Genomic DNA, 27,891 nt, shown 5'->3' on the forward strand with positions numbered 1-27,891 from the left:
TGATAATTTCTAAAAATGTGCATCCTTTTGCTCCCTGAGTCACTCGCTTCTGCTAGAAGTAGTAAAATGCTTCATCACTGATCCTCTTCAATCATGGTAGATTATTTGCATTGTATAAGCTTATTAATTTAAGTCCATCCAGAACTATTCCTTCAGATCATTCCATACCTATTAATCACTTCCAAAATGCCAGTGGTTTAAAACATTTTTAATATTGTCTCATGAGGTTCTAACCTCATCCTACATGATTTAAGCATCTGTAAAGTCCATCAATGTGTGCATTCTCTTCTCGGATTCAGGTTGCAACCTTTCCCTGACTCAGTGGATGGTATTTGTGAGTTGTTATAACCAAAAACTTTGATGCATTGCAAGCAGATGATAACCTTCCCATGGGGACATAGTCCATCCCTAGCCCTGGACTCTTGGCTTTGCAGTTTGGTAGAATGAGCCAGAGCTTGGCCCTCTAAGTTTGACCTTTTGAGAGTCCAGGATCATAACCTCTGGCCATCATGAGATATTGTATAGTTGAGGAGAAATGTCTTTATACTTCATTTTGAGATGGATCATTGATTCTGTGACAGAGGAAGAGCTAGAATTAGACCAAGTGCTAGAAAACTCAGGTTCTGGTCTTTGTTCTCCTAAATAATTGCTGGATTTTTACTTATTTAAACTATCTAAGCCTTGTTTCATCAGCCATATCTAGACCAGATAATATATAAGGTCATTTCTAATATTGGAATTCTGGAAAGGGCTTCACCACTATGAGGAGCAGAGGGAAGGCGTTCACGGTGCTTAATTTATATATTTATTTATCCAAAACATTCATTTCACTTCTTAACATTACAACATATACCAGAGGCAAAGGGATATAGTGGAAAGAGTGCCATATTAGGTATCAGAAGTCCTGAGTTCAAATCTTGACTCTGCTACTGACAAGCTATATGAACAAAGGTAAATCATGTTACTCATCCAAGCCTCAGTTTTCTCATCTGCAAAATGAAGAGTTAGAATTAGTTCAATGTCAAGACCCTTCTCAGCTCTCAATCTGTGTGATCCCTAGAATCATATTTTCCTAATTCCTATAAAAATCATTTCACACTTTTGTGTCTGGACAATTTTCAATGTGTTTTGGAATCGATTGTCATTCTGGCTTCTCCTTTAATTCAGTTTTTCTCCATAATATCAAATTCATTGACCTTTTTTTCCTATTTATATAAGCACCTAAATATCTTTTGCCCTCATCATTTCTAGTCTGAACTATTGTTCTGTGCTATTTTCTATCCTGCCAACTTGGTTTTTCTTCTGTCTCTCTGTTCTGGACTATTCCTCACACTGTTACCAATATCATTACAAAGTAAAACAAATGAAAATCCCAAGACTTAAGGGTTTCAGGATAATCAATAATCAATTTGTTAATAAGCAGCAATAAATAAATTGATGGTTACTGGTTTCCCTCAGTAAATAAAGATGCCCAGTGTAGACCCTGAAAGCTTTAAATAACCTTTCTGGAAGGGAATTCCTTTGACAAATGAAAATCAGCTATGATTGGTAGAAATTTAATGAGGAGACGGGCTAAAAAGCCTCAGCTCCTCTTGCTGAGAAAATGCTTTGATCATGAAACTCAGGAGTCTCCAGCAATCTGGATGGGAAAATCCATCTCACTTAGACCACTCTGGTTGGTTTTCTCTTCCATGAACTGGGTCACCTTAAACTCTAGTGGAGGTAGAGGTAAAGGACAGGGGCTTCTTTCTAGGATAAGGACTTGCCCCAAACTGGATTCTGTTTATAATCTAAACAGAATTTAATTCTCCTAGTTGGGTGGAATCCTACTCAGGATTGAAGAACATATTACTTGAGGGATAAGTCCTTCAGACTTTAATTGGAGCTGGTTCTTGGTGAGAAAATTAAGAAGAAAAGCCTAGATTCCAACTTAATAATTGGTTATTAACATAGTAGAATAGCAATAACTTATCTCATTCATTAGATTCTAAAATTTAGCTTGATCCTACCCCAGAACTTAAGATTTACCACTAACTTTGTTTTTCAAGCCTCAGTTCTTCTGCTTGGTCCTTAGACTCCCTCAAGTCTTCTTTCTTACCTTCCTATCTCCACAGCTTTCCATCAACTGAACCAAAACAAGCAGAATTAATTCTTTCCCATTTTCTCTATTCACATATAGAATCTTGGGTATTTAGTGTCTTCTCTTGTTCCTCTGGCTACCATATCTTCAAAAAGCCACCCTACAATCGTCCTACTGAAGGAAGAGCTCTTGGATTCACTTAAGATGTGACTGCTGCTCAGTCATTTCAGTCATGTCCGACTCTTCATTAACTTCATATAGAGTTTTCTCAGCAGAGATACTGGAATGGTTTGTCATTTCCTTCAACTCATTTTACAGATGAGGAAACTGAGACAAACAGGGTTAAATGAATTACCTAAGTCACACAGTAAGTATCTGAGACTAGATCTGAACTCAGGAAGATGTCTTCCTGATTCCAAGCCTAGTTCTTTATCTACTATACACCTAGCTGCCTTGCATAAATGCTAGGAATTATTGTTACTATCATAATTTTGGGTTGCCTATTGTTAGAAAAAAATGTTTTTGTTTTTTTTCCTCTGATGTCAGTCGTAAACCCACTTCTAAATAACTCCTACTTTTAGTTCCTGGTTCAACCCTCTAGAACCAAAGAGAACCAGTCCACCCCTTCACATTTTTGAAGACAGTTATAATGTTGGCCCCACCCCTCCGTGCCCTTCTACAATACCCCAGATATTGTTTGACCAGAACAGAGTAAAGGGATCTATTGACATACAATAGGTGCTTAATAAATGCTTAGTGACTGGATATCATCTCTTTCATTCTGTATAACATGCCAACATCTCAATAACTTATAGGAGAGCCTTTTTTTATTAGACTCATCTCCATTATTATTTTTTATTACCTTGAACCACAGCTTTTATCTGTTTTTCCCTTTTCCCTTACTCTAATGTTATTGTTGTTGTTGTTATTTTAAAATTTGCCTCATTGCCATCAGCTCACTCCAGCTTTTCCTCTTCTGTCATTATTCCTCCAGGGCCATGCCATCCATCTTCTATTACCTGACCTCTTTCTACCTTCCAAACATATATCTTTTTAAAAAATCTGAGCTGCCTGATGGTTAGCTATATCAGTCTCTCTCTTTTTATAACATTCTCCCTTTCTTTCCTCCTTATCCAAACCATTTCTGTGCCCATCAGAGTTTTTATGCCTCTTGAGCCAACCCTGAAAAATATTAAATCATTGAATCCTACCTCTTTTTTCTTTGAACCCTTTGAAATCTGTTCTTCTCCCTAGGGCACACAGTCAATGATGGTTATATTTTGTCCTCTTTATCATGAATTCTGCATGGAGGCTTTAAATGCCAGTTTTTATTGAATCTGAGAGGTAATGGGATACCTGATTTGTCTAAATTGGAATTTATTGAGTAGGGCACTTGAGTGAAGGATGAATAGGTTTGGCTTACAGACAATCATGAAGAGTAATTAGGAGTTAGTTAATTGTCCAGATGAGAGGTGATGGGAGCCTGCACTAACATGGTGACTATGTAAGTAGAGAAAAGGTTAAATTTATGAGAAATATTGTAGAGGTTGAAATAATAAAACTCAATGAACTGATAGGATTTTGGGGGAAGAATGGAGTTAGGGATACAATGAGTTGTGAAACTCAGATGAATGTAAGGATAATGATGTCTTCATCAGGATCATATTCTGTACGATATTTGATTTTGTGAATGTATGCAAGCTATTTTCAACAATTATCTCCAATTTCAGCTTGGATCTGTGAGTATTCAACTTAACCAATTTTTACTGTCCTTTGTTAAGTATATTAAATTTGCTGGCCTTTGTTAAATATGTTCCCAATCCATCTCCATCCAAGAATCCATCATTCTCATATTTCTCACTATGGTTCAGAAATCAAAATCTTTTCCTTAGATTCCATCCTTTTAGCCTCGTCTATTTCCAAAATCTGCCTTTCTTTTACATTAGTAGTAAAGAAAAAAAAGTCTTGTAACCCTGAAGACTTTTCCCCTCCCCAATGTTTGCCTGAAATGACCCTGTAATTCTGCTTTCTAATCTAATGTTCTTCTAAATTTCAACCTGCTGATCCAGGATATCATTCCCCTTGGTTTTTACACGTCTTTTTCCTTCTTTCTTTTCTCCTTAAGCCACTTCTTATATTTTTTCATGAATGCTTCATTCTGCTTCTGACCTCCCAGTTGATCAGCCTTATCTCTTTGATGCTCTGAGTAGCCATGACAACATTCTCTCTTGGTTCCACCTCCCCAAAATAAAACTCCCTTCCTTGGATATCCCTACTCTTAAGGGGTTTTTGTTTGTTTTCATTTGGGTTTTGGTACTTCCAAAGCTTAATACAATGCCTACATCTAGGGAACCTAAAGTCAGACTTATTAACTGTGTGACTTTGGACAAGTCTCTTAGCTTCTGTTTGTCTCAGTTTTCTCAACTGTAAAATGGAGATAATAATAACTCTATCTCCTGGAGTTGTGAGAATCTCTTTGCCTTCATCCATCATGAATACTTCAAAGCAAAATCACTATTGGTCCATGAAAGTCTTGATGACTTGGATCAAAGCAACTCCATCACCTCCTTTCTTTGCATGTTTACAGAAAAAGAACTGTAGCTTCTTTCATATTATAGTTTCACTCATAATGAAAATATCAACATTGATAATTTTAGTTCATCCCTTAGTATGACTGAAGAGCTCACATCAAGGGCTATAGTTTATTGGATCATAGATCTAGAGCTTCATGGGACCGAGGCAATCTAGTTTGCTCCCCTTGTTTTTCATACAGATGTGGGAACCCCAAGTCTTCCTGATTCTAAGTCATACTACTTTCTCACTATGGGATTCTTAGCACCTGCCAGTTCCCCTGCTCTGATATCATCATTGTAAAAGCAGAAGGGGGCCAGACAGGACTGAAGATCATTTTGCATTTTTATTTCTTTGGTTGCCGTGGCCAAAAATTCTGTCATGGAAAGAAAAGAAAGAAGTCTGATAGACCTTTGGCTTCTAAATGTCATTTTGAGCACTCTCCAATATCACATGTACTTCAAGGTAGTTGCAGATTGCTGTAAATGTTTGAGTCCATAAATCAGTCTCTAGGTCATTGAATTTATTTCCTGTGCTTCTTTCTTTTGGAACAAGAAATTTCTAGAACATCACACAGTGTGCTGTACTAGGCTATTTTTTTCCTTTTCAAACCCTTCAAACAAAGTTCCCAGCCTCAGCTTAAAGTCCTCTCAAGAAAATATATCTTAACCTTTCTTATCCATAAAGATCTCTTTTCTTCCAGGAATGCTTTCTTCTGGAAAATGGAATTAACAATCTAACACATAAAGTGATACTCAATATAGAGGGATTCTTAGCTTGTGGTGTATGATTTTTTTTTAATATTTTGACCCATACACTTCAAAATAGATTGCAATCTTACATATTTTATTTCATATATTTAAAAACATTCTGGAAAGTGGTTCATGGACTTCACCAGAATATCCAAGATGTCTGGGACACACACACACACACACACACACAATGTTAAGAATCTCTGATTGAGGATCTAACCTACTACAAAAACCATCTTCATAGGGTAGGTTTGGAAAGTACTCCCAGAGTCTGCATCTTCAATCTTCCAGTCTTTAAAGGATCAAGAGCCAGTGTGGTCTTATTGTTTGTTCTCTCATTAGCAGAGGTGATGAAATGATTTCAAAGGGGGAATGATGCCAATGGGACCTATTGGGAATTGGGAATCTTGGACCATAAGAAACATCTGGCTTCCCATGCCATAGATAGAGGGAGAGCGGCCCCATGGGCCTCCTTCTGTCATCATCTTCACTGGGTTGAACATTGTCCAAGGAATAGCTTTTTTCCTTGAAACTCTGGAAGGTTTGTCTTTTCACATCCCACAGTGTAGCAGTATGTGTCCTGGGTCTTTGGAGCACCTGACACATAAAAAGGAACACTCTTTATATCCTCACTTCACAGAGAATATGACATCACATCAATCCAAAGAAACAAACAAGCCTTTGAAGGCACCATTAACAGAATAACCAAGATTGAGCTCAGTAACTCTGGAAATTTTATAGAGAACACCATGTAAGGGTTGAAATAGACCCAAGTTATGAGACTTTGAACAGATTTTATTTTCCATCTTCAAAAATGATTTTTAAATAGAGTCTTTGAGAGTTTATTTTGCACAAGAATAAAATCTTTTCATTGTAAACTGGTAATAACTCTGATGGATGTATACAGTACAATGTTTCACAAAAATATTGAGTTTCAACTTTGGCCAGAGATCATTAGCTCCAATCTCCTTACCATGTGGAAGAAATAGAATTCAAGAGAAAGAGCAATGAATTTGGAATTAGAGAGCCTTTTCAAGTCTTGGCTCTTCCTCTGTTTACCCATGTGATCTTGGACAAAACATATTTGCACATCTTAGTTTCCCTTTTTTAAAAACAAATGGAGTTGAACTAGATTATCAGATCCTGACTGTTCTACTGTGTAACCTAAGTTAAGTCACTTACTCTGCCACTGAATGCCTACCTTGCTCTAAATCTAAAATCCTAGGAAACTAAGGAAAACTAGAGACAGACTTGCTCGAGTTTACCCAGGGAGTAAGAGGACTGCTTTGTCCATGACACCACATCATTAGCAGCAGCTTGAGAGCAAAGAAAGACAGACAGAGACCTAGAACCCATGGTGGTGGTGAGAGTAATGATTTATGTATCCCTGTTTTATTATTCAATTTAATGAGATTTTTATAGGGGTAGTAATTATTATTATACTTATCTATTAATATATATATTCAGTCAATCTAGCCAACTATTACATATTTTACATCTATAATTAAATAAGACAGATTCTTTTTTATAACAAATAGACCCCAAACTTTAAACTATAAACCTACATTCAATAATCTGTTATAAAGTTTACTTGCCTGGACATGAGAATGATGATTAGACTTAATCTCAATCTTTTGGCCTGTAGGACCACAGTCAATGTGAGAGACTGGCAGGACACTAGATCTCCTACCTCTTAATCTTTAATCTTTAATCACCATAACCAAACCCAGAATGGATAGGATGTCCCTCAATTTATTTTGTACCTCCAGACTACCCTCTCTTGCCCAACATGAGGATGTGCCCATCTTATGACTACTTAAGCAGCAGATCCTTGGCCTGCCCAACCTATGACTGATGCTGATGCATCATTTCTGGCCCTTCAGGAGGGTCAAGAGCAAAGTCTATCATCTAGTGAGACTCTATTTTACTTTGCCTTTTCTGTGTCTCTGAGTATCAAGCAATATAAAACTAAAGTCCTGGAGACAGGGATATGTCTGATCATGAGGAATATCTGAGGTCACTTCATTAGATGGGGCCATAAACCTTTTAATAAAGTGCTATTGGCTCAGAATTCTGCTTTTGTTTCTGTAACTGTTGACTGGACAATTTTGAACCCCATAGTGGCAGTAACATTCTACCTAGCATTATCCTCCTGACGAGCTCTTTTCCAAATTCTACATATAAACACCTCCCCAGTGGTATCAAATGAATAAGGTGGATAGAGCTTTGATGGCTTACCCTCTTCTTGGATATTGCTGAGGGCTTCTGAATGTGCTTTTATTATTTGTACAAGATTACATGGTCACATATATATCTCGAAGGAAGTAGGCTGCAGGGAAGGAGAAAAAAAGATAGACTCAGAAAGACACAAAAAGAGAGTCAGACAGAATGAAGCAATCGGAATTCAAATTGTACATGGAACTAAATTATACTGTTTGCTTTCAAGGTTCTTTGCAGGTGGATCCTAAGCATCAAAAAGAATTATCGAAAGAACGTAGCCTACCACAATTGGCGGCATGCCTTTAACACGGCCCAGTGCATGTTTGCTGCATTAAAGTCGGGTAGAATTCAGGTAGGTGCCCACTCCTTTCTTTCATTGTTCAAGTTCATACTTCTGCCTTGCTTTTAAAACCAACACTGAAAATATGGTTTATTTAATTTAGTTCATTTTATATTCCAAGATTAAAAAGCTCTCAAAGTCATGCCTTAGGAGGATCAGTTGAAGAAACTGCTTAGTTTGGAGAAGACTTGGGGAATGTGATCACCTTCTTCGGGGACTTGAAAGATTGACATTGGAAGGAGATATCAGACTTGCTCCAGAACAGGGATGTTTTGAGAGAAAAATATACATTTGATGTCTGGAAAACCCCTTAACAGTTGTTGTTCAGTCATTTAAGTCATGTATGATTCTTTAGGACCCATTTGGAGTTTTCCTAGCAAAGATACTCTAGAAGTTTGCTGTTTCTGCCTCCACCTAATTTTATGACAGAATTAACTGAAGCAAAGTAAGTGACTTGTTCAGGATCACCCAGTTAGTAAGTGGCTGAGACTGGATTTGCCCTCGGCTCTTACTGACTCCAAGCAAAGGGCTATAATAGATCCACTGTAGCACCTACGTGCCCTAAAAATTAGAGCTCTGCAAAACCGGAATTGGAGGTGATAGCCTCCCATTCCATGGACATCTTTAAACAGATGTTTGTTATGCACATTTGAGTATGTTATAAAAATGATTATTTTTTATATGCAGGTTGGACTAGGTACCATAGAGATCCCTTTCAAACTTGAGGTGCTGTGATTCTCTTAAGTTCTCATTATTGTTGAAGGAAGAACAAAACAGCAGCATTTAATCTCATTATAGCTGTCCTTTTGTTCTGTAAAGATTATCTTTATTTCTACATTCTCTGATTTCATCCCTTTCATTTAGGTATGCTCTCCCAAAGTGCAGATCACAGGCCAATTAAGTCTATACATCATGTAAACGATCTTTCAAAAAGGGAACTTTTAACTTGTAACCTTATCATGTATATTCTGCAGTATGATAACTGACTATTGTTGCTATTTAGTTGTTTTCAGTCTTGTCTGACTTTTTGTGACCCCATTTGGGGTTTTCTTGGCAGACATACTGAAGTGATTTTCCATTTCCTGCTCCAACTCATTTTGCAGATGAGGAAACTGAGGAAAATAGGATTAAGTGACTTATCCAGGGTCACATAGCTAGTAAGTGTCTGAAGTCAGATTTGAATACATGTCTTCCTGACTCCAAGGTCAGCACTCTATCTCCTTGGCAAGAGAGAACAGCTTTAATGGTGTAAATAAGAAAAAGTTTCATATTTCCCTTCCTTTTTTCTCAACCTACATGGGGTCAGGGACCCTGCCCTAGTACCATTACCAAGAAAGTGTGTAACTTTTGACAAGTCCCTTCTCTTTCTGAGCTTCAGTGTCTTCTACTATAAAATGAGAGTGCTGGGAGATGATCAAATATTGGTTCTGCCATTTAAGAACTGTGTGATCCTGGATGAGTTTCTGAATTGAAAACAAACTACTTGTTGATTTTATCACAGCTTTGATTAAAAGGCTTAAGTTTTAAAGTCAAATTTTGTATTGTAGACAATTTATATAGATAGATATTGTTACAAAGAATAGTTATCTTAAGGAAATGATAATGATCACTGTATTATTCAGGCTCTTTAAAAAAATCTATAAAGAAATAAATGTGTGCCTTAGTTTCCTCATCTGTAAAGTGAGAGGGTTAGACTGAATAACTTCCAAGGTCTCTTCTCTACATAAAGGACATTGTTTCTCTTTAAGGCTCTCACATACAGAACAAATGTAAAAGTATCTCTGTATAAAGGAGGAGATTTGAATCAACCATTAAAAGATTTAAGATACTGCTGCTGTTCCAGATGAATATTTTGTTGCAGGGAGCCACCAGTCTGTGAAAGGACAATTAGACTGGCCCGGATCAGAAACAGAGCAAGTCAAAGCTTTGCTGTCATCGAGCCATGAGCTTGGTCCATGAGTAGCAGCTGCACCTCCATGCTGGGCAAGATAGAAATGCCTAGGATCAAAAAGTTAAAAAATAGAGTTGTCAGTATTGTGAGTGACTGTTGTATAAGTATCATATACCAGGTAGATAGATTTAAGTGACTGGTTGTATTCATGGGAAATCCATGCATGGAGCTCAAGAGTTAGAGTGGGGAGAAGAGGGGGAGTAGATTTCCCAATGGTATTCTCAATGGGATTATCCTGGGGACTCTATGAGAGTTTGATTGTAACCATCTGGGGGAGTTTTAGTATAACCATATGGTAGTATTCTATCTCTGGGAATCTAGACCTATCAGAGTGAGGGTGCAAGGGAGTAAGCCAACCCAGAGAAGAGCAGGTGTCCCTACCACCATTCAGGAGATAATATGTCATGCCGCACTGATAGTATCACTCACTTATGCCCAGGCATGGCATTTTATAATGTGCAACATGTCACATACAGGGACCTCATTACCTGTGTTCACAAAAATCCTTTTGAGCTCTAAATTCTATTAGTCTTTGATTCCCAAAGATGATATCTTGTTGATTTCCTATAGAAAACTTGTTTTAATCCTTTTGGATTAAAAACAAATTGAACATTATAAATATTATTGAATAGAAAGAGGTTAAAAATCATGCTGATTAGTCAAAGGGGCAGATGATGGCTGATCAGAAAACTTTACAAAAATAAATAGCAGACTGTCAATAAAAAGTTATTTAAAAAAAAAAAAGAATAAATAGCAGAGGTGTTTCCAGACTAGTTACTTCCCAGGCTGAAACCTAAATGGTCCTTGGGTCTAACGTCACAGGAATTGAGTAGCCCAACTACTCCTTATGTCGTGCAAGAGTTTAGCTTTTTTTAAGAGCTATACCAGATACGTCTAAATAGATTTTATATGGAAAAAATATATACATACACACACACATATATACATATATATTCATATATAACATGTGTCTATTCCATATATTCATGTACATATTTATGTACATATGTGTGTATGCATATATGTGCATATGTTTTGTTAAAAGTCTAAAAAGTTATTCCCTATTTCTGGTTTCATAGGCTTCTACTTTTCACTTTTTTTTTCACTAGATTTTACCAGAGAGATTGTTTTCAAAACACTGGAATAAAATGTCTCAGCGATAGTTTTCCTTTTCTAGCTTCTAGCCAAAGTTTTACAAAATGTTCCAAATGACTTGGGGCATTTTTAAGCTATTCAAGGTTTATTAAGGGGGGAGGGTAAAATTCCAAAAGCTAAAATTTGGATTTCCCTCTCCTGTAAATAGAGAACATATGCGATCTCCTCTAGCTTTAAATCCAAGAGTTTATGATGATATTTTTATTGTGTAAAATCTCTTTCATGCTAGTTAAGAGCTCTGAAAAGAATCGAAGAGAAGATCATCAGTTCTCCATCATCCTTCCTAATAGAAGAAAATCTTAAAAAAAAAAAAAAGATTACATAAAACTATATTGTTTTCCTTCATGTTATCCTTTTTGGTAATCAGATTTTCTTCCCCATTAATGACTTGTTCAAGTAATGTTCAAATGAGTCTATTGTCTTACTACTGTGAGGTTTGGAGGCAGGGTGTCTGAGCAGGGAGACAAAGCCCAGTAATTTCAAGTGTTTTAGATATGTCTCACCTGCAACTAGTTGGTAGAAGCCAGGCTGATTGCTAAAATGCCAACATCATGGTGTTTGGAAGGAACTAGACAGATATTCCTAGGGATTTTAGTTAATAATTTTCAATAAAGGCCATTTGTAATCTAAGCTGTCCATGTAACTGAGTTGTGTCCAGTTCATTTCAGCCTGAAGTATGTTTTATGATGTTCCAGCTATATTGAGGTGCCCAGGAGCCAAAACGAGAGGCATGTAGCTCAGATTTGGGGCTCAGGTTTTCAAAAATGTATCTACACCTACTCACAAAACTCAATGAGATCCGATAAGATTCTCTGCCCAATGTGCCAGCATTCATGTTGTTTCCTCTGTGGTGTCTTCTTATATTCAAAGAACCAACTGACCGATCTGGAGATCTTGGCCCTGCTCATCGCTGCTCTGAGTCATGATTTGGATCATAGAGGAGTAAACAACTCTTATATACAAAGGTAAGCAAGTTTTCAGAGGGCAGAGGGCAGAGGGCAGACCTGATGCTTTAGGGTCAAATGATAGAGGGCTCTTCTTTTTTTTCCCCCGAGGCAATTGGGTTTAAGTGACTTGCCCAGGGTCACACAACTAGGAAATATTAAGTGTCTGAGACCAGATTTGAACTCAGGTCCTCCTGACTTGAGGGCTGGTGCTCTATCCACTGTATCACCTAGCTATCTCTGGACCTTCTTTTTTTTAAAGTCATAGAAAATATTTGATATTTGTTTTCATCCATCCTATAAACAATTTATTAAGCCCCTACTATGTGCCAGGCACTGTGCTTGGGGATACAGTGAATAAAAATACCATCCTTGTCTTCAATCTAACTTGTTTTACATGAAATATCAAGATTTTTCCATCCTTGGCATCATTTGAAAACCATGGAGTCCAATTTCCTTTCAAATGAAGGAATTGAGGCCCAGAGTGTCCTGGGGCACAGCTGTGATCAGAACCTAAGGCTTCGATCTAATAAGGCAGCAGGTTATAATAGAGTGCTAGCCTTGGAGTCAAAAAGTCTTGGATTCAAATCCTATCTCTACTATCTGTGTAATAATGGACAAGTTACCCTTTCTACAGAATCTTATTTTTTTTTAATATGTAAAATGTGAATGGTACTTTTCTTACTGGGTAATTGTGAGATCAAGAGGGATAATATGGGTAAAGTGCCTTGGAAACCTTAATATGCTATATGTATTGTTTATTATAATTATTATATTATTTGGGAATAGTAATGATAATAATAACCCTATCAAATAGAGAAGAATAAGGTGATCATAACTGATGTTTTTATGGTCCTCTAAAGCTTGTGAGGAACTTTAATTACCTCATTTGATTTGATTAATTAATTTGTTTAATTTTAATCTATTAATGTCATATTATTTATTGATTTTTGTTACTTTATTATTTTATTAATTATTTTATTATTAATTTTTAATGTATTGATTTAATAATAATTTATTGTTTAATTTAATCCCAAGAACAATCCTGTCAAGTAGATACCAGAGCTAGTGGTATTTCCATTTTACATATGAGAAGACTGAGGCTGAGCAAAGTTAGCTGACTTTCCTAAGGATTGTTTTATATGGGGATATACATCCTTTTGATATCAAATGAAATGTCTACAAAGTACAAACTTAATAAATGCCTGTTGATTGCTTTGTCCCACTGCTATTAACAATAAAGTAATATTAGGGAAAATAATATTAGCATTATCTAATCTATGTATGACTTTAATGTAACATTTGTGAAATACTCTCCATTTGTTAGCTCCTCTGATCCTCTGAACAGCTCTATGCAGTAGGTATTATTGTTTCTGTTTGTTTTTAAATAGTATTTTATTTTTTCCCTAGTTGCATGTCAAGACTTTTAGTTCATTTTTTATTTTTACAAGATTTTGAATTCCAAATTTGTTTCCTTCTCTGCTTCCAAAAATGGTAGGCAATTTGATACAGTTTACATATGTGCTGTCATGTAAAATGTGATTCCATATTAGTCACACTTGTGAAAAAAGAAACAGATTAAAAGGAAAAAAAACAACACAAGAAAGAATAAAGTAAATAAAAAAATGCTTTGATCTACATTCTGAGCCCACCATTTTTTTTATCTGGATATAGATTGTATTTTCCTTTATGAATCTTTTATACTTGTCTTGGATCACTGTGTGGCTGAGAAGAGTTTCTCATAGATGATCATTTTACAATGTTGCTGATACTATATACAATGTTTTTCTGTTCTACTCATTTCGTTTTGCCTCAATTTATACAAGTCTTTCCAGGTTTTTCTAAAACCTACCCAGTCAGAAACGAATGTGAACTATCTGCATTTTTGTTTTTCTTCCCGGGTTATTTATACCTTCTGAATCCAATTCTCCCTATGCAACAAGAGAACTGTTCGGTTCTGCAAACATATTTTGTATCTAGGATATACTGCAACATATCCAACATATAAAGGACTGCTTGCCATCTAGGGGAGGGGGTGGAGGGAGGGAGGGGAAAAAAATCGGAATAGAAACGAGTGCAAGGGATAATGTTGTAAAAAAAAAAAATTACCCTGGCATGGATTCTGTCAATATAAAGTAATTATTAAATAAAAATTTTTTAAAAATAAAAATAAAATAAAATCTACCCAGTCAGCATTTCTTGTTGCACAATAACATTCCATTACATTCATATGCCACAGCTTGTTTAGCCATTCTCCAATTGATAGGCATCCCCTCAATTTCCAATATTTTGCCACCACAAAAAGGGCTGCTATATATAAATATATTTTTGCACATATGACTCCTTTTCCCTTTTTATGATCTATTTGAGATGCAGACCTAGTAGTGGTATCAAAGGGTACACACAGTTTGGTTACCCTTTGGGCATAGTTCCAAATTGTTCTTCAGATTGATTGGATCAGTTCACAGTACCACCAACAGTGCATTAGTGCCTCAATTTCCCCATATCTCCAAAATATATCTCCTTTTTTGTCATATTGACTAATTCAGTAGGTGCTATTGCTATCCCCATTTTACATGAGGAAACTGAGTCTCAGAAGTTTAATGATTTGCCTAAGGTCACACAGTGAGGCACTTTCAGAGGAAGATTGGAATCCAAGTCCAGCACTGTGATCCATATATTCTCTTCCCACCCTTTGAAAATAAGTAAGCTCCTAGAGGGCAGAAATTGCTTTTTTTGAGCGTGTGTTTTTTGAGAGTGCTTACTTAGCACTCTGCTTGGCATATAGTCAACATTTAACAAATGCTAACTTTATGTCAAGCTGTTTTTCCTGCCCAATTAAATGGAACCATTATTAGATCTATGTTTTTCCCCTCTTGAAATAACTAACAAGTTATCTAAGAAACAGTGTGCCTCTTAATAGATTGAATGTTAGGTTAGAAACTTAGAAAAAACTAGATTCAAATCCTACCTCACTCTCCTAGAAACTGTCCTCTGGCCATAGGCAACCTACTTTGAACCTTGGTTTCTTCATTTATAAAATATAAATAATCTCTTCCTATTAAGATTGTAGTGAGGCTCAAATACAGTGCTTAATGAAAAGGGCTAAGTGAACTTCAAAATGTTTTATGATCATTTGATAGTGTTGTTTTACCATAGCTTTAAGACAAATCAAGAGAAAATGACATTCTCACCTGGAACAGATTCAGAAGTATTCTTATGAGTATAACCCACTAGTGCCTGCAAAAGGAGTGCTTTCATGGGCAAATGAGAAATCAGTCCTCTTTATCCTTCACTACCAATGTTTATTTTGAATACTTGAACTGAGATCAATAACATGTTGGTTTTGTGTTAGCTCTAATTTTTTTTTAAAAAAATCTAAATTTTAGTGATCAAATTTTATATTTTAGAGCAGTTTTATTTAGACAGACAAATGTGATTATATAAAATTGCTATCTTAAGGAAATGACAGCTATCACTGTAGATCCAGCCTCGTTACCTAAACAGTTTTATACATGTCTAAATAAATAAATGTTTCAATATCTAAATAAATTATAAACAGTGTCCTGGCCTGACCTAGTCATAATAAAAAGCATCACACTATTAAAAAATGGTAAAGATTGAGATTTAGCTGCCTAAGAGTCTGTTGTTTTGTCCAAGCTGCCTTCTGATGCCTTCTTGGCTCCAGGTGCTTCCTTGGGTTTAATTGAGGATCTATGTTATCACATTTAGTAACAAAGAAACTAGGAGGAGGTACCTAAAAAGTGTGTGCGTGGTAGGCATCGGGCATATGTGAGATGATAGATCTGTAGAACAAAAGCATATTCTTTGGGGTCACTGCTATCCTTACTTTTATCAGCCTGACAAATATATGTGAACCCTTACCAGACACTAAGATCTAACAGAAAGAGGGGCATTCCTCACCCAAAAGGATTCAATAGTATTAAACATGGGATTATCAGTTTAACTCCCCAGCCTGCCATTGCCAAAGATCATTCAATTGGCCATAGACTAGCATCATTCAATTATTTTTTTTTTGGCTCTGTTTATTTAAAAATACATGTCTCAGAAAACATCTGGTTAGACGTCATCTCCACTTCAGAAAATGTCCTGGGAAAAAAGACAATAATGCAGAATCCTGGATCCATGTCCACTGGAAAGCAGGCAGTTTTAGCTCTGCCGTGACCTTTCTTTCCTTTTTTTAAATCCTCGAGCATTTCCAGGGATTTCCTTCGTCTTTCTAAATCCTTGTGGTTAGACAAGTCATGGGATGAGGGGGAGGGACGCAAAATTTTCCAGGGATGGTTCTCTTTTTGGTGTACATGAGGGCAACTGGGTGTACAATGGACTGAGCCCTGGGCCTAGAGTTAAGAAGACTTTAATTCAATCTTTCCTCTAATATTTAACTAGTTGGATGATCTTGGGCAAGTCACTTAACCACTGACTGCCTCAGTTTCTTCAATTGTAAAATAGGGATGAAAATTGCACTTACTTCCCAGGCTTATTGTGAAGATAAAATAGTGACAGTGCCTGACACATAGTAGGTGCTTGTATGGGCATGTTTGCTATGCCTGGAATGGGCTGGCACTCCCTCTCTGCTCCCCCTCTTTTCTTTCTTCTTTCCCCTTTCTCCCTCTCCCTGTTTCTTTCCCTATCTCCTCTCCCTTCCCTCTTTCTCTTCCCTGTCCTTCCTTTCTCCCTCTCCCTTATTTTCCCCCTTCCCCTCTTTCTCCTCCTTTCCTTTTCCCTCTCTTCTTTTTCCCTGGCTTTCCTGGCAATCTCAATTCCAATTCCATCTTCTACAAGCCTTTCCCAACCCTCTTAATGCTAGTGCCTTCTTTGTAATTTCATCTTCAACTTTTTCTGTATTTTATCTGGCTTATGCATAATTGTTTGCATATTGTCTCCCCCACCCAAGTAGATCATGAGCTCCTTGAGAGCTTGCGTCTGTTATGCTTAGCACAGTGGCTGGCACATAGTAGGCACTTTAAAAATATTTATTGACTTAACTTGGTGATAAAGGAATAATACTAAGATCAGGATCTCCTATATATGAATAGACTTTTAGGAAAAAGCTCTCATTTGTAACTTTAAGAAGATATAGCATGAGCAGCAGCCACACCCCAGTAAAACTATTTTGGTAGACAGACTAAATCAGATTGAGGATAAATGACAAGTTTCCGACCTGTCAGTGAGTAAGGGGATGTCTACCCCCAAGCATGTGAAGACTTCCCTCAGCTGAATGGGCAGATGAGAACATTTGGTTCTAGTTGGTTCCATTGGGTTCCACTGACTGTGAAGGTGGCTGAAGCAGACACTGTGGAGTGCTTAGGGCTTGGTCAGACACCAAAGATACCAAGGTCATCGACTGCATCCATCACTGTTCATCTTGACTTTTGCCTTGCCACTAGACTTTGATGACTCTCATAAAGAAAGTGATGTTGATAACTTGTGCAACTCTGCCTCACATCCAATTCATACAAAAGCCAAAATATCATGTCGTGATGCCATTGGTCCTCTTCAAAAACAGAGAAAAAATGGGTGAAAAACAACCTACAATCTATGTATTTTTTAAATAAAATAGAACTTTCTAGGAACTTATAAAAAAAAGGGTTAACATAAGGATTAAGTGTATAGAAACAGAATTCAAACTTTAGAAATTCATTTCAGTTAACTTTTTTTTTTTAGCACTTACTTTGTGCGAGGCATTGTAGATAAAAAGAAATGAATGAAGATGGTCCTGCCCTCAAAAATTCTACCTGCTACTGAGGAACTTAGAAATTCTTGTCATGGGAGATACCTTAGCATATCTTTTTTTCCCATTCTTTTTATTTTTTTTATTTTTCTCATTTAATAGTATTTTATTTTTCCAATTACATATACTTTTCAACATTCAATTTTGTAAGATTTTGAGTCCTTAATTTTTCTCCTTCTCTCCCTATTTTTTCCTTCCCAAGACAGCAAGCAATCTGTTATAAGTTATACATTTACAATCATTTTAAACTTATTTCCATATTAGTCATGTTGTACAAGAAAAATCAGAACAAAAAGGGAAATCCACAAGGAAAAAAAGTGAAAATACCATACCTTGATTTGCATTGTTTCCATAATTCTTTCTCTGGTTGCAGATGGCATTTTCCATCCCCAGTCTACTGGAATTGTCTTGAATCATTGCTAAGTTTTTCATAGTTGATCATCACACAATCTTGCTATTACTGTGACAATGCTCTCCTGATTATGCTAAGTGTATCTTTAAAGAAATTAAAGATTCTAAGAGGCAGAGATGGAGAGGAAGAGGAGGAAGAGAGCACTTCAGGTATTCTAGACAGCCTGTACAAAGTCACGGAGACCAGCAATTGAATGAGAATCTGGAAGAATAGTGGGATGTGAACTAAATGTAGAAAATTCTAGAGTTAGACTGAAGGGCTTTGCTTTCTAAAATAAAAAAAAAATTTATTTGGTCCTAAGGACAATGGGAATCCACCAAAGATCCTTGAATGGGAGAATGACATGGTTAGAGCTGGCCCATTTTTAGTCTCTTACCTGATCTGCTTACAATACTAAGGAGTCAAAATTTAGTGTCAGATATTCTCAATAAATATTTTTAAATTTGACTTTCTTTTATTGACAAAAATCGTTTTGTCCCACCTACTCTTTAACCCCATTAAAAAAAAAATAGGCAAAGCAAATTCCCACATTGACCAGGTTCAAAACTGTCTGCCTCAATTCCATACCCTTGGTTCCATCAGCTCTCTGTAAGGAGATGGTTAGTATGCTTCATTTCCATTCCATTAGAGTCACACTTGGTCAGTGTATTATCAGAGTTCTTAAGTATTTCAAAGATCATTGCTTTATGGTATTATTGTGTAAGCCATTCAATAAATATTGAGCGTTCTAGTGCATTTTTCATCAGACTTGATAGAGAAAACAAAATATTATCCATCATAAAGTAGAGTTTGAGTTTAGGGAGGTTTTCTTCTTAACAGGGACACATATTGGAGGTAGTCTTTTGCCCATTTTTTTCCTGCAATGGTGGGAAGAGATAGTTTGTAAGAGATTACCTTGATTTTAAGGGGTTTTGATTTTTAAGAAGCAGAACCTGTGAGCAAAAGGATGAAGGATGATTTTCCAGTGGGAAAAAGTTAACAAGGTCCTTCTGACACCAAAGAAAAGTTTCCATGTCACTTAGACTCCAGCTTTTTGTGTAGTTAGGAGGCTCTGGTTATTCTCAACCTCTGTCTTAATATTTTAGGTTAGAATAAGAGGCTTTTTGACATAATGGATGAGAACCAGACTCAGAACTAGAACAACCTGGTTCAAACCCCATTTCCCATATATACAGACTGTGTGATCCTTGGAAAATCACTTAATCTCTCAGTGTCCTAGGCCAAATTCACATAATGGACCTCATATTGACTTAGGAAATCCCAATATAACACTATCTTGTATTTTTTAAAAATTATTTTGTTAAACATTTTCCTATTACATTTTAATATGGTCAAAGCTACACTTTGACTTGGGAAACATCTGCTCTAGTCAACTCTCTAAAACTCTTTAAGATTCAGAGAATCTGCTGAACTGCATTGTCGAGAAGCAATTTGTTCTCCAAGGAGTTGGCTAAACTAGTTCGTTCACAGATCTAGCCCCACTCTGTCTCCCTCCATTAGAGGCTGGAGGTCTCTTGAATCTATACTGTGCAAGGTGGGCTATGGCCCCTCCCAAAAAGTCTAGGAATAAAGCAGCAAAAGGGACAAAGATGATGATGAGAACAGCTGACCTTTGTATACAACTTTAAGGTTTGCAAAACCTTTTCTATATATTATTTCATACATAAAGTGGGAAGTCTTAGAGTCCAGAAACTCTGGCTTCTCACCCTGCCTTATCTTCCTGGATAGTTACATGATTAAGGGCAAATCACTTAACTCATTTGAGCTACAGTTTTCTCATCTGTAAAATGGGAATAATAATACCACCCTCTCAGATTGTTGTGATGATCAGCAAACCTTCAAACTTTGTTGTTGTTGTTGTTGTTGTTGTTTTTAATGAGCTAGTGATTTTGGTTTTGTTTTTGCTTTTCCTTTTGATCTTATCATCCCTGTTTGGCAGAGGATAAAACTAGACTTTATAAGAGCCAAGTGACTTTCCCAGAGTCATACAGCTAGTAAGTGTCAAAGTGGGGATTTGAACCCAGGACTTCCTGATTTGGAGGTCCTACCCACCTAAGTGGGCACTTCTGGTGTGCTAGATGGAATTAGTGTATATGACAAGAACTGACCAAGAATGTGTGCATGTGTGTTTAAGTAATAAGTCTCTCTCTCTTTTTCTCTTTCTCTCTTCCTTTCTCCTCCTCTCCCCCCCCCCCCCCCACACACATCAAATTATTACTGTAAGAGTTAGGAAAGAAAATGAAAAGTGTCCTGGATCAAAAGAAAAGTGTCTTTCTTGCAATCAAAAAAAAAAAAAAAAAGAACTGAGTTTGAATCTTGCTACACACACACACACACACACACACATACACACACTAAAGTGCAGAATTATTATATTTATAACTGCTATGGGAGTTAGGAAAGAGAATGGGAAGTACCCTGGAACAAAGAAAAAATGTTTTTCTTGCAGGGTAAAGAAAAGACCTGAGTTTGAATCCTACTTCTGACATGTAACAATGTGAATCTGGACAATTCCTTTTAATCTCTCTGAATCACAGTTTTCTCAACTATAAAATGGGAATAATAATTCCACCACTTGCCTCATAGGGCTTCATAAAGCTCTATAAAAATGGTATCTCTCTTGGAGGTGAGAAGTAGAATAAAGGGGAGTCTGCCACAATGGAAAAAGAATTCAGTGGGATATGGTGGAAGCTTAGTGAAGGGGAAGAAGAAGCTAAGAAAGAGTGGACCTGCATGGATTTAGGCTTCCAAGCACAACTATGGAGATTTACATAGAGGGAGAAGAAAAACTTGTAGTCAAAGCAGTGTTCTTAGAGAACACAAATAAAAGACATATTGGAATGGGAAAAGAAACAGAGCTGCATTGTAAAGATTTGGCAGGAGGACAGACAGCAAGATGTAGATAGGCCTTTGCTGCTTTAAATAAAAGTTTATTTATTTTCATAAGCATTTATTATATGTTCTTCTCACTGCCTCTCTCCCAGAACAATTTGTTAAAAAGAAAGAAAGAAAAATCCTCATAATAAATATACATAGTTCAGCAAAACAAAGTCAAGTTGATCGTGCTGAAAAATATGAGTCTTATTCTACATTTCAAGTTCATCATCACCTTGATGACAGGAGGATATGAGTGGACTGTTTCATCTTTAGTCCTTTGGAATCATGGTTTATCAATGCTCGATTAGAGTTCTAACATGTTTGAAAGATGATTTTCTTTACAATCTTCTTGTCATCATGGAAATCATTCTGTTATTCATAAGAGTTTTTCCCATTGTAATCTGAACTTATCCACTTCATTTTTCTTTTGGCACAATAATATTCCATTTCATTCAGAAACCATGCTTTTTTAGCCCTTTCTCAATTGGTGCTTCCCTACCCCATCAAAATTTCCTTTCCACTTTTTGACTACTACAAAAAGGAGATGCTATAAATGTTTTTTTTTTTTTTTGGTTTTTGGTTTTTCCTCTTTTTTTCATCTATTTAGGATGTAGGCCTAGTAGTGATTTAGGTCAAATATAATGTGCTGTTGAGGTACATTTTTTAGGTATAGTTATAAAATGATTTTTATTATACCCCCTTCCAACAGTCAGTCAACCAGTTAACGTTTATGAAGCACCTTCTATTTACTATTCACTGCACTGAGCTCACTTTCATTTCCCTCCTTTATCATCTATGCAAGTTAACAAGTGTGGGGTAGACACTTTATTTTGTATTTCTGTTCTTAATGATTTGGAGGATTTTTTTCTTATGGTTATTAATGCCTTGGTATTACCTTAGACTTCGTCTTTTGAAAACTGCTTATTTATATCTTTTGATCATTTACCTATTGAAGAGTGGTTCTTAGATTTATGAATTTGAATCAAGTTCCTCATATTTTAGAATGTAAGATCTTTATGAGACAAAATGACTAAAAAGATTTATTTTCCCTGTCACCTGTTTTCTTTGGAATTTCAACTGCATAAAGTTTAATTTGTGCAAAATAATTTAATTATATAATAAAATTATCCAATTTGTCTCTGTGATCCTTTCTATCATTTGTTTGCTCATGAATTCTTCCCCATCCATAGATATGAAATGTGATTTCTTCCTTCTTTTAATTTTCTTAAGATATCCTTTTCTATGTCTTGTATCCACTTAGCATTTATTTTGTTATATGAAAGGAGATGTTGGCCTATACCTAATTTTTATCAAACTATTCTCAAGTTTTCCCAGCAGTTTTTTGTCAAATATTGAGTCTTTACCCTAGTAAGTGGGCTCTTTGGGTTTGTTAAAATTATATTTATGTGTTCATTTGATTCTCTATGCTGTCTACCTAATTTGTTGTACTGGTTGACTTCTCTTTTAAGAAAACAGTACCAAATTGTTTTAATGATTACCATTTTGTAGTATACTATGAAATATGGTTCTCATAGGCCACCTTCCTTCCCACTTGATTCCAGCTGCCTACTAGTGGTGTATTAGTGTACCTATGTTTCTTTAGCCTCTCTTGTATTGGCTCTTCCCATATGTCATCATCTTTGTCTGTTTTCTTGGTGCAAAACAAAACCTCACAATTATCTTTTAATGGGTTCCAATTCTTTCCAATTCTTCTTTTGAAAACTATTCATACTTTTTAACCATTTGTCTAGTGGGGCATGACTCTTGGCTTTATATATTTGTGCTATATTGTGTTCACTCTATTTGGTAATTCTCAATGTATTGTGGACCTCAGACTTCTTTATCAGTGATATTTCATGCAAAGATTTTTCCTAGTCAACAGCTTCTCTTATTATCCTAGGTGCATTGATTTTGTCAGTTCAAAAAGCCTTTCAGTTCTGTGTAATCAGTCCTCTCTGTTTTTTCTTTTATGACTTCCCCATCTCTTGTTTGGTTAAGATCTTTCTCTGTCCAGGTCTAGTTAATTTTCTTCTCTCTCTCTCTTTTTTTTTTATGATGTGACCTTTAGCATTCAGGTCTTATACAAATGGAATTTTTAATTTTGCTCCAATTTCTTTTTTCCCTAATATTGATGTTGAATTGACACTCTTTAATACCACTATTACTTTCAATAACTCTTCTCTCCACATCCTGGCCTTCAGAAGCAATATAGTTAAATGAAACAAATTGACCTATTGGCCTAGCTTGATCATTCAAGATCTATAATCCATAATAAAAGCAATATAGAATAGAGGAAGGAGTGCTGGATTTTAGAGTTAAAGGACCTAAGCTGGGATGTTGCCTGAAAACTTCAATAGTCTTCTCTTTCCTCATCTATAAAATTAGATTATTGCACTCAATGACTTAATGGCCCTTCCATTCCTAAATCTATGGTTTTTTCCTGCTCAGAGAGAGGGAAATCATTTTTATCCTCAGTTCTCTGAAGTTAGTTGATCATGAATTGATCAGAATTCCACCTAGCCCCTGATGTATTTCATAATGTCTATGAATAAACCTGCTAAAATAAAACTGAGACTAAGAAAGGGGACCATTATGTTTGGATCTCACTGGGGTGAGGGTGGGGGTGGGGGTGAAGGAGGTGAAATTTCATTCCTAGAGATCAGATTTATCCCACATGCTCTGAGTAAAGAGGAAGAAAAGTCTCAGGCTGCAAGAGCACATCCTTATACTAAGTATTTTTGTAAAGAGGAAATTCACAGTACTTCTCAGCCTCTGATTTGCCTCATAAATCAGTATTTTTAGAAGGTAAGAAAAGGTTCCAAGCATAATTTACATTCATTTGTCATGTCATACAGACTGGATTTTGCTTAATGAGAAACAGCCCTGAGTATGACTTGTAAAAAGTCCCAGTTGGATGCTAGCTTGAGGTGCTGAAACCCAATCCACCTCCAACAAATTCCCTATTCCTCATCCATCCTTTGCCTTTTCTGTTTCTCAACTCCCTGGGAAGATCTAACTTACCCATTTTTTGTTTTTGGCTGGGTGGTGATTGTTTTGAGAAGGAAAGAAGAAAGTCAAGTATTTTTTAAGCATCTACTATGTCTCAGGTACTGTCTTAGGTACTTTATAAAATTTGCCTCTTTTTTTTTTTCATCACAACAATGCTGGGAGGAAAGTGCAGTTATAATCCCCATTTTACAGTTGAGGAGGTTGAGGCAGACAGAGATTAAATGGTTTAACCAGGACCACATCACTAATGTGTGTCAGAGACTGGATTTGAAATCAACTCTTCCTGATTCTAGGCCTAGAGCTCCAGGACAGATTTAGATGATTTCCCTCTCCCTGAGGTTTTGTACATCATCCTTGTGTCTCAGCCCTAATCCAAGATTCCATATATAATGAAAACTCTCTGAATGTTTTTTGGATTAAATCTGTCAAATTTTAAAAATGGAAACATGGCTCTTAACATGAATACTAAAACCCAGTATACTGACCACATGTGTGGAGAATAATGGGTTCAATTCTGTTGTAGGAAGGATTTTTATAAAGTTGACAGTGACTTGGCATCGTATCCAGGATGCTGGAGGTCTCTAGTTTATGCCAGATGAGAAGCAGGTGAAGAAATAAAGGCGGATTGACCTGTAGATGAGAAGACTCAGGGACAGATAGCCATTTTTAAATATTTGAATAATTGTCATTTGAAGGAGAGATTAGATGGCTTCTGCTTCACCCTAGAGGGCAAGACCAGGAGGGAAGTGAGGGAGTTATAAATACAAGTATCAGCTTGGGAAAAGCTTTTCATTAATAAGAGCTGTCCCAAAGTAGAGTGTCCTGCCTTGAGAGACAGAGAAATCTCCCCTTACTGGACATCTTTAAATCGACATCCTGGACACTTGATAGGTGTGCTGGAAAGGAGGGCTAACCCATTTCAGTTGTAAAGTTAGAGCAAATAGTCTCTAAAGTCTCTTCCCACTGATTTATGCAACAAACACAGAAAGAGACAGATTCAGAGATAGGCAGAGACACAGAGAGAGAATTTTAGAAATCTTTCTTCTTTTTAAAGAAGAAACAAGCTTTTTGCTGGGGATTCACTTCTCAGGCCTGAAAGGAATGGGCATATAAGCCTCCTGTTTGATGTTATTTAGTTAGCATGTCATTTATAAATCATAGGATTTATGATTTATATGATTATATATGATTTATGATGTAGCTCCTCCAAGCTACAAAATGCTTCTACAGGAAAGTCCTAAATCCTAAGGTAGAAGAACTGAGACAGCTTGGTGTCACAGTCAATAGATTACTAGACTTAGAATCAAGAAGACCCAAGTTCAAATCAGCCTCAGACACTTAGTGGTTGTGTGACCCTGGACTACATCACCTACCTTCCCTCTACCTCAGTTTCTTCATCTGTAAAATGGAGATAATAATAGCATTCACCTCCCAGAGTTGTTATGAGGATTAAATGAGATAGTATTTGTAAAGCACTTTGAAAATCTTAAAAGTTCTAAATAAAGGCTTACTGTGTCACCGTCAGCATCATTATTATAGAATTCCTAGAATTATAGCCAGAAGATCTAAGTTGAAGCCTTGTTCTTTTATTTACTAGTTGTGAGAATTTGGACAAGTCATTTCCCTTTTCAGAGCCTTGGTTACCCCATCTTTGAAATGGGGGTAATAACACCAGTCCTCTCTTATAGAATAGAAATTTTTGAAGTTTAAAACAGGAAGAACCTCAGAATATATCTATTCCAATCCATACTTAAACAGGAATGAATACACACATACATGCATACACATACACCCACACACATATAAACATACACACGCTCACATAATCCGTTTCTAGTAAGTGGTGATTCATTTTCTACTTGAATAATTTTAGTGATGGGAACCTCATTGCCTGCTGAGGTATTTCACTTTGGATTAGTATCAATGATTAGAACGTTTATTAGTTTGTTTTAAACATCAAGCCAAGTCTACCCTCTCCAGCTTCTACTCTCTCTTAATTTAGCTATCTAGATCTACACAGAAAAGGGCTAATTCACAGGGAAAATTAATCACATAAGGTATTGATGTAGATAAGATTCTGAAGGGACCTTAGGGGCCATTGGGTTCAGTCTCTTCATTTTACATATGTGGAAACTGAGGCACAAAGCATTTTATCTGTCAAAGGCCACAGAGCTACTAAATGGCCGAGGAAGATTTGAACCCAAGTTTTCCCGAGTCAAGCATTCTGAGCAATTGAAAGAGTGCCAGTTAGTTGGTGGATCCTTCCCCTGGAAAGTTGTATCTTCTTAAAAATCACTTATTTAGATTATCCTTCATTTCCTGTAACGTTATATAAAATTGAATTTAATGTTCATCCTTGAGTTCTTGATCATATCTATAACTCCATCAGCATGTGTGCTGCCTTCAGTCACACGTGTCCCAATGGAACTACACCTTCTCTTCATGAGTCAAATGTGGCAGCAGAGGATCCCTACTCTCCAGCTTCTATTCTCTCTTTTAATTTAGCTATCTAGATCTACACAGAAAAGGACTAATTCACAGGGAAAATTAATCACATAAGGTATTGATGTAGATAAGGTTCTGAAGGGACCTTAGGAGCCATTGGGTTCAGTCTCTTCATTTTATATATCCCTTCTGGGACTCAGTTTCCTTATCTATAAAATAAAGGCATTAGAATAAATAACTTTTTGAGAGGCATGTGAATAAAGGACAGAACTCTGAACTTAGAGTCAGGAAAGACCTCGATTCAAAACCAGCTTTAGGCACTTATTGTAGGATCTTGGGCAAGTCATTTAACCAGTTTGTGTCTCAATTTTCTCATCTGTAAAATGAAGGAGTTGGATTATAAGGCCTCAGATCTGTGATCTTGTTCCTGAGCATGGTCTTCATGTGAGAGGTAGAGATCTTTAAGATACCAGGAAGAAGCCAGGAGACTCCTTTGGGGGGATCATCAGAGAGGGGATCCTTGTCCAAAGATGGGCTAGACTAACTGGCTTTGGAAGCCCTTTACAACTCTGCTAGTCTCATTTTTTCATAATTTGTTCTTTAGCTTTGATTTATAGAGGTTTTCACTGTTCTTTGCCCCCTGCTTGTCATGCCATGGGGAATTCTTCATATATGTGCTATTTTTAATCACAGCAGAAACCAATCAAATGGTTAATCTTAACAAAGTAGTTGACCCAGTTGGGTCAGCCTTGCACTCTTCCCCTTGTCAGATGTAATCATTTGGTTTATTCAGTCAGGCAGGCTCCCTCTCTTTTCCTCCCCCACAAAAATGAGAGAGAAGGGCTTGAAAAAACAGGCAAGTCATCTCTCTTCAGAGGAACACAGGTGTCTCTTAGGTGACTACATGTTTTATCAATGTTTCATTATTGTTGTATCCCCAGTGCCTACCTAGAACAGTGTGTGGTGTAGAGTAAGCAGTAGAAAAATACTACTTGACTGACTAAATGACCTTTCTCTTCCTTCATCCACTGGAACACGACACAGAAGCGAACACCCTCTTGCTCAGCTTTACTGCCACTCCATAATGGAACACCATCATTTCGACCAATGTCTCATGATCCTTAACAGCCCAGTAAGTATCTAACTTGTAGTTGCATGATTAAAAAAAAAAAAAACTTGGTTGTTAGAGTCTTATTTTTAGATTTTGGATCGATTCCCAGCATCATAAATTCTTAAGCAGACTTTATTCCTTTTTGGGTAAGGAAGGAAAATTCAAGTTGTTTGAAAGTTCCTCAGTGTGGCTGACTTCTGGGTGCTCCCAAACTTGCTTAAACAGGGCCCAAGCTGAAATTGTCATCTGGACCATCTCATATAGTGAAC

The 27,891-nt window shown here is 36.6% G+C and overlaps 1 protein-coding gene across 3 annotated transcripts in view; it reads left to right on the plus strand.

The window, feature by feature from the left end:
• Positions 1–27,891, plus strand: part of PDE5A (phosphodiesterase 5A) — a 194,408-nt gene that overhangs the window by 143,616 nt on the left and 22,901 nt on the right. For all 3 annotated transcript variants that reach the window (XM_051966434.1, XM_051966435.1, XM_051966436.1), the window contains exons 13-15: positions 7,850–7,975; positions 11,940–12,034; positions 27,556–27,643. In XM_051966434.1, coding sequence (XP_051822394.1) covers positions 7,850–7,975; positions 11,940–12,034; positions 27,556–27,643 — 309 coding nt within the window. The remainder of the gene's footprint in view (positions 1–7,849; positions 7,976–11,939; positions 12,035–27,555; positions 27,644–27,891) is intronic.

The sequence above is a fragment of the Antechinus flavipes genome, chromosome 6 (genome assembly GCF_016432865.1).
Source record: "Antechinus flavipes isolate AdamAnt ecotype Samford, QLD, Australia chromosome 6, AdamAnt_v2, whole genome shotgun sequence".
NCBI lineage: Eukaryota > Metazoa > Chordata > Mammalia > Dasyuromorphia > Dasyuridae > Antechinus > Antechinus flavipes.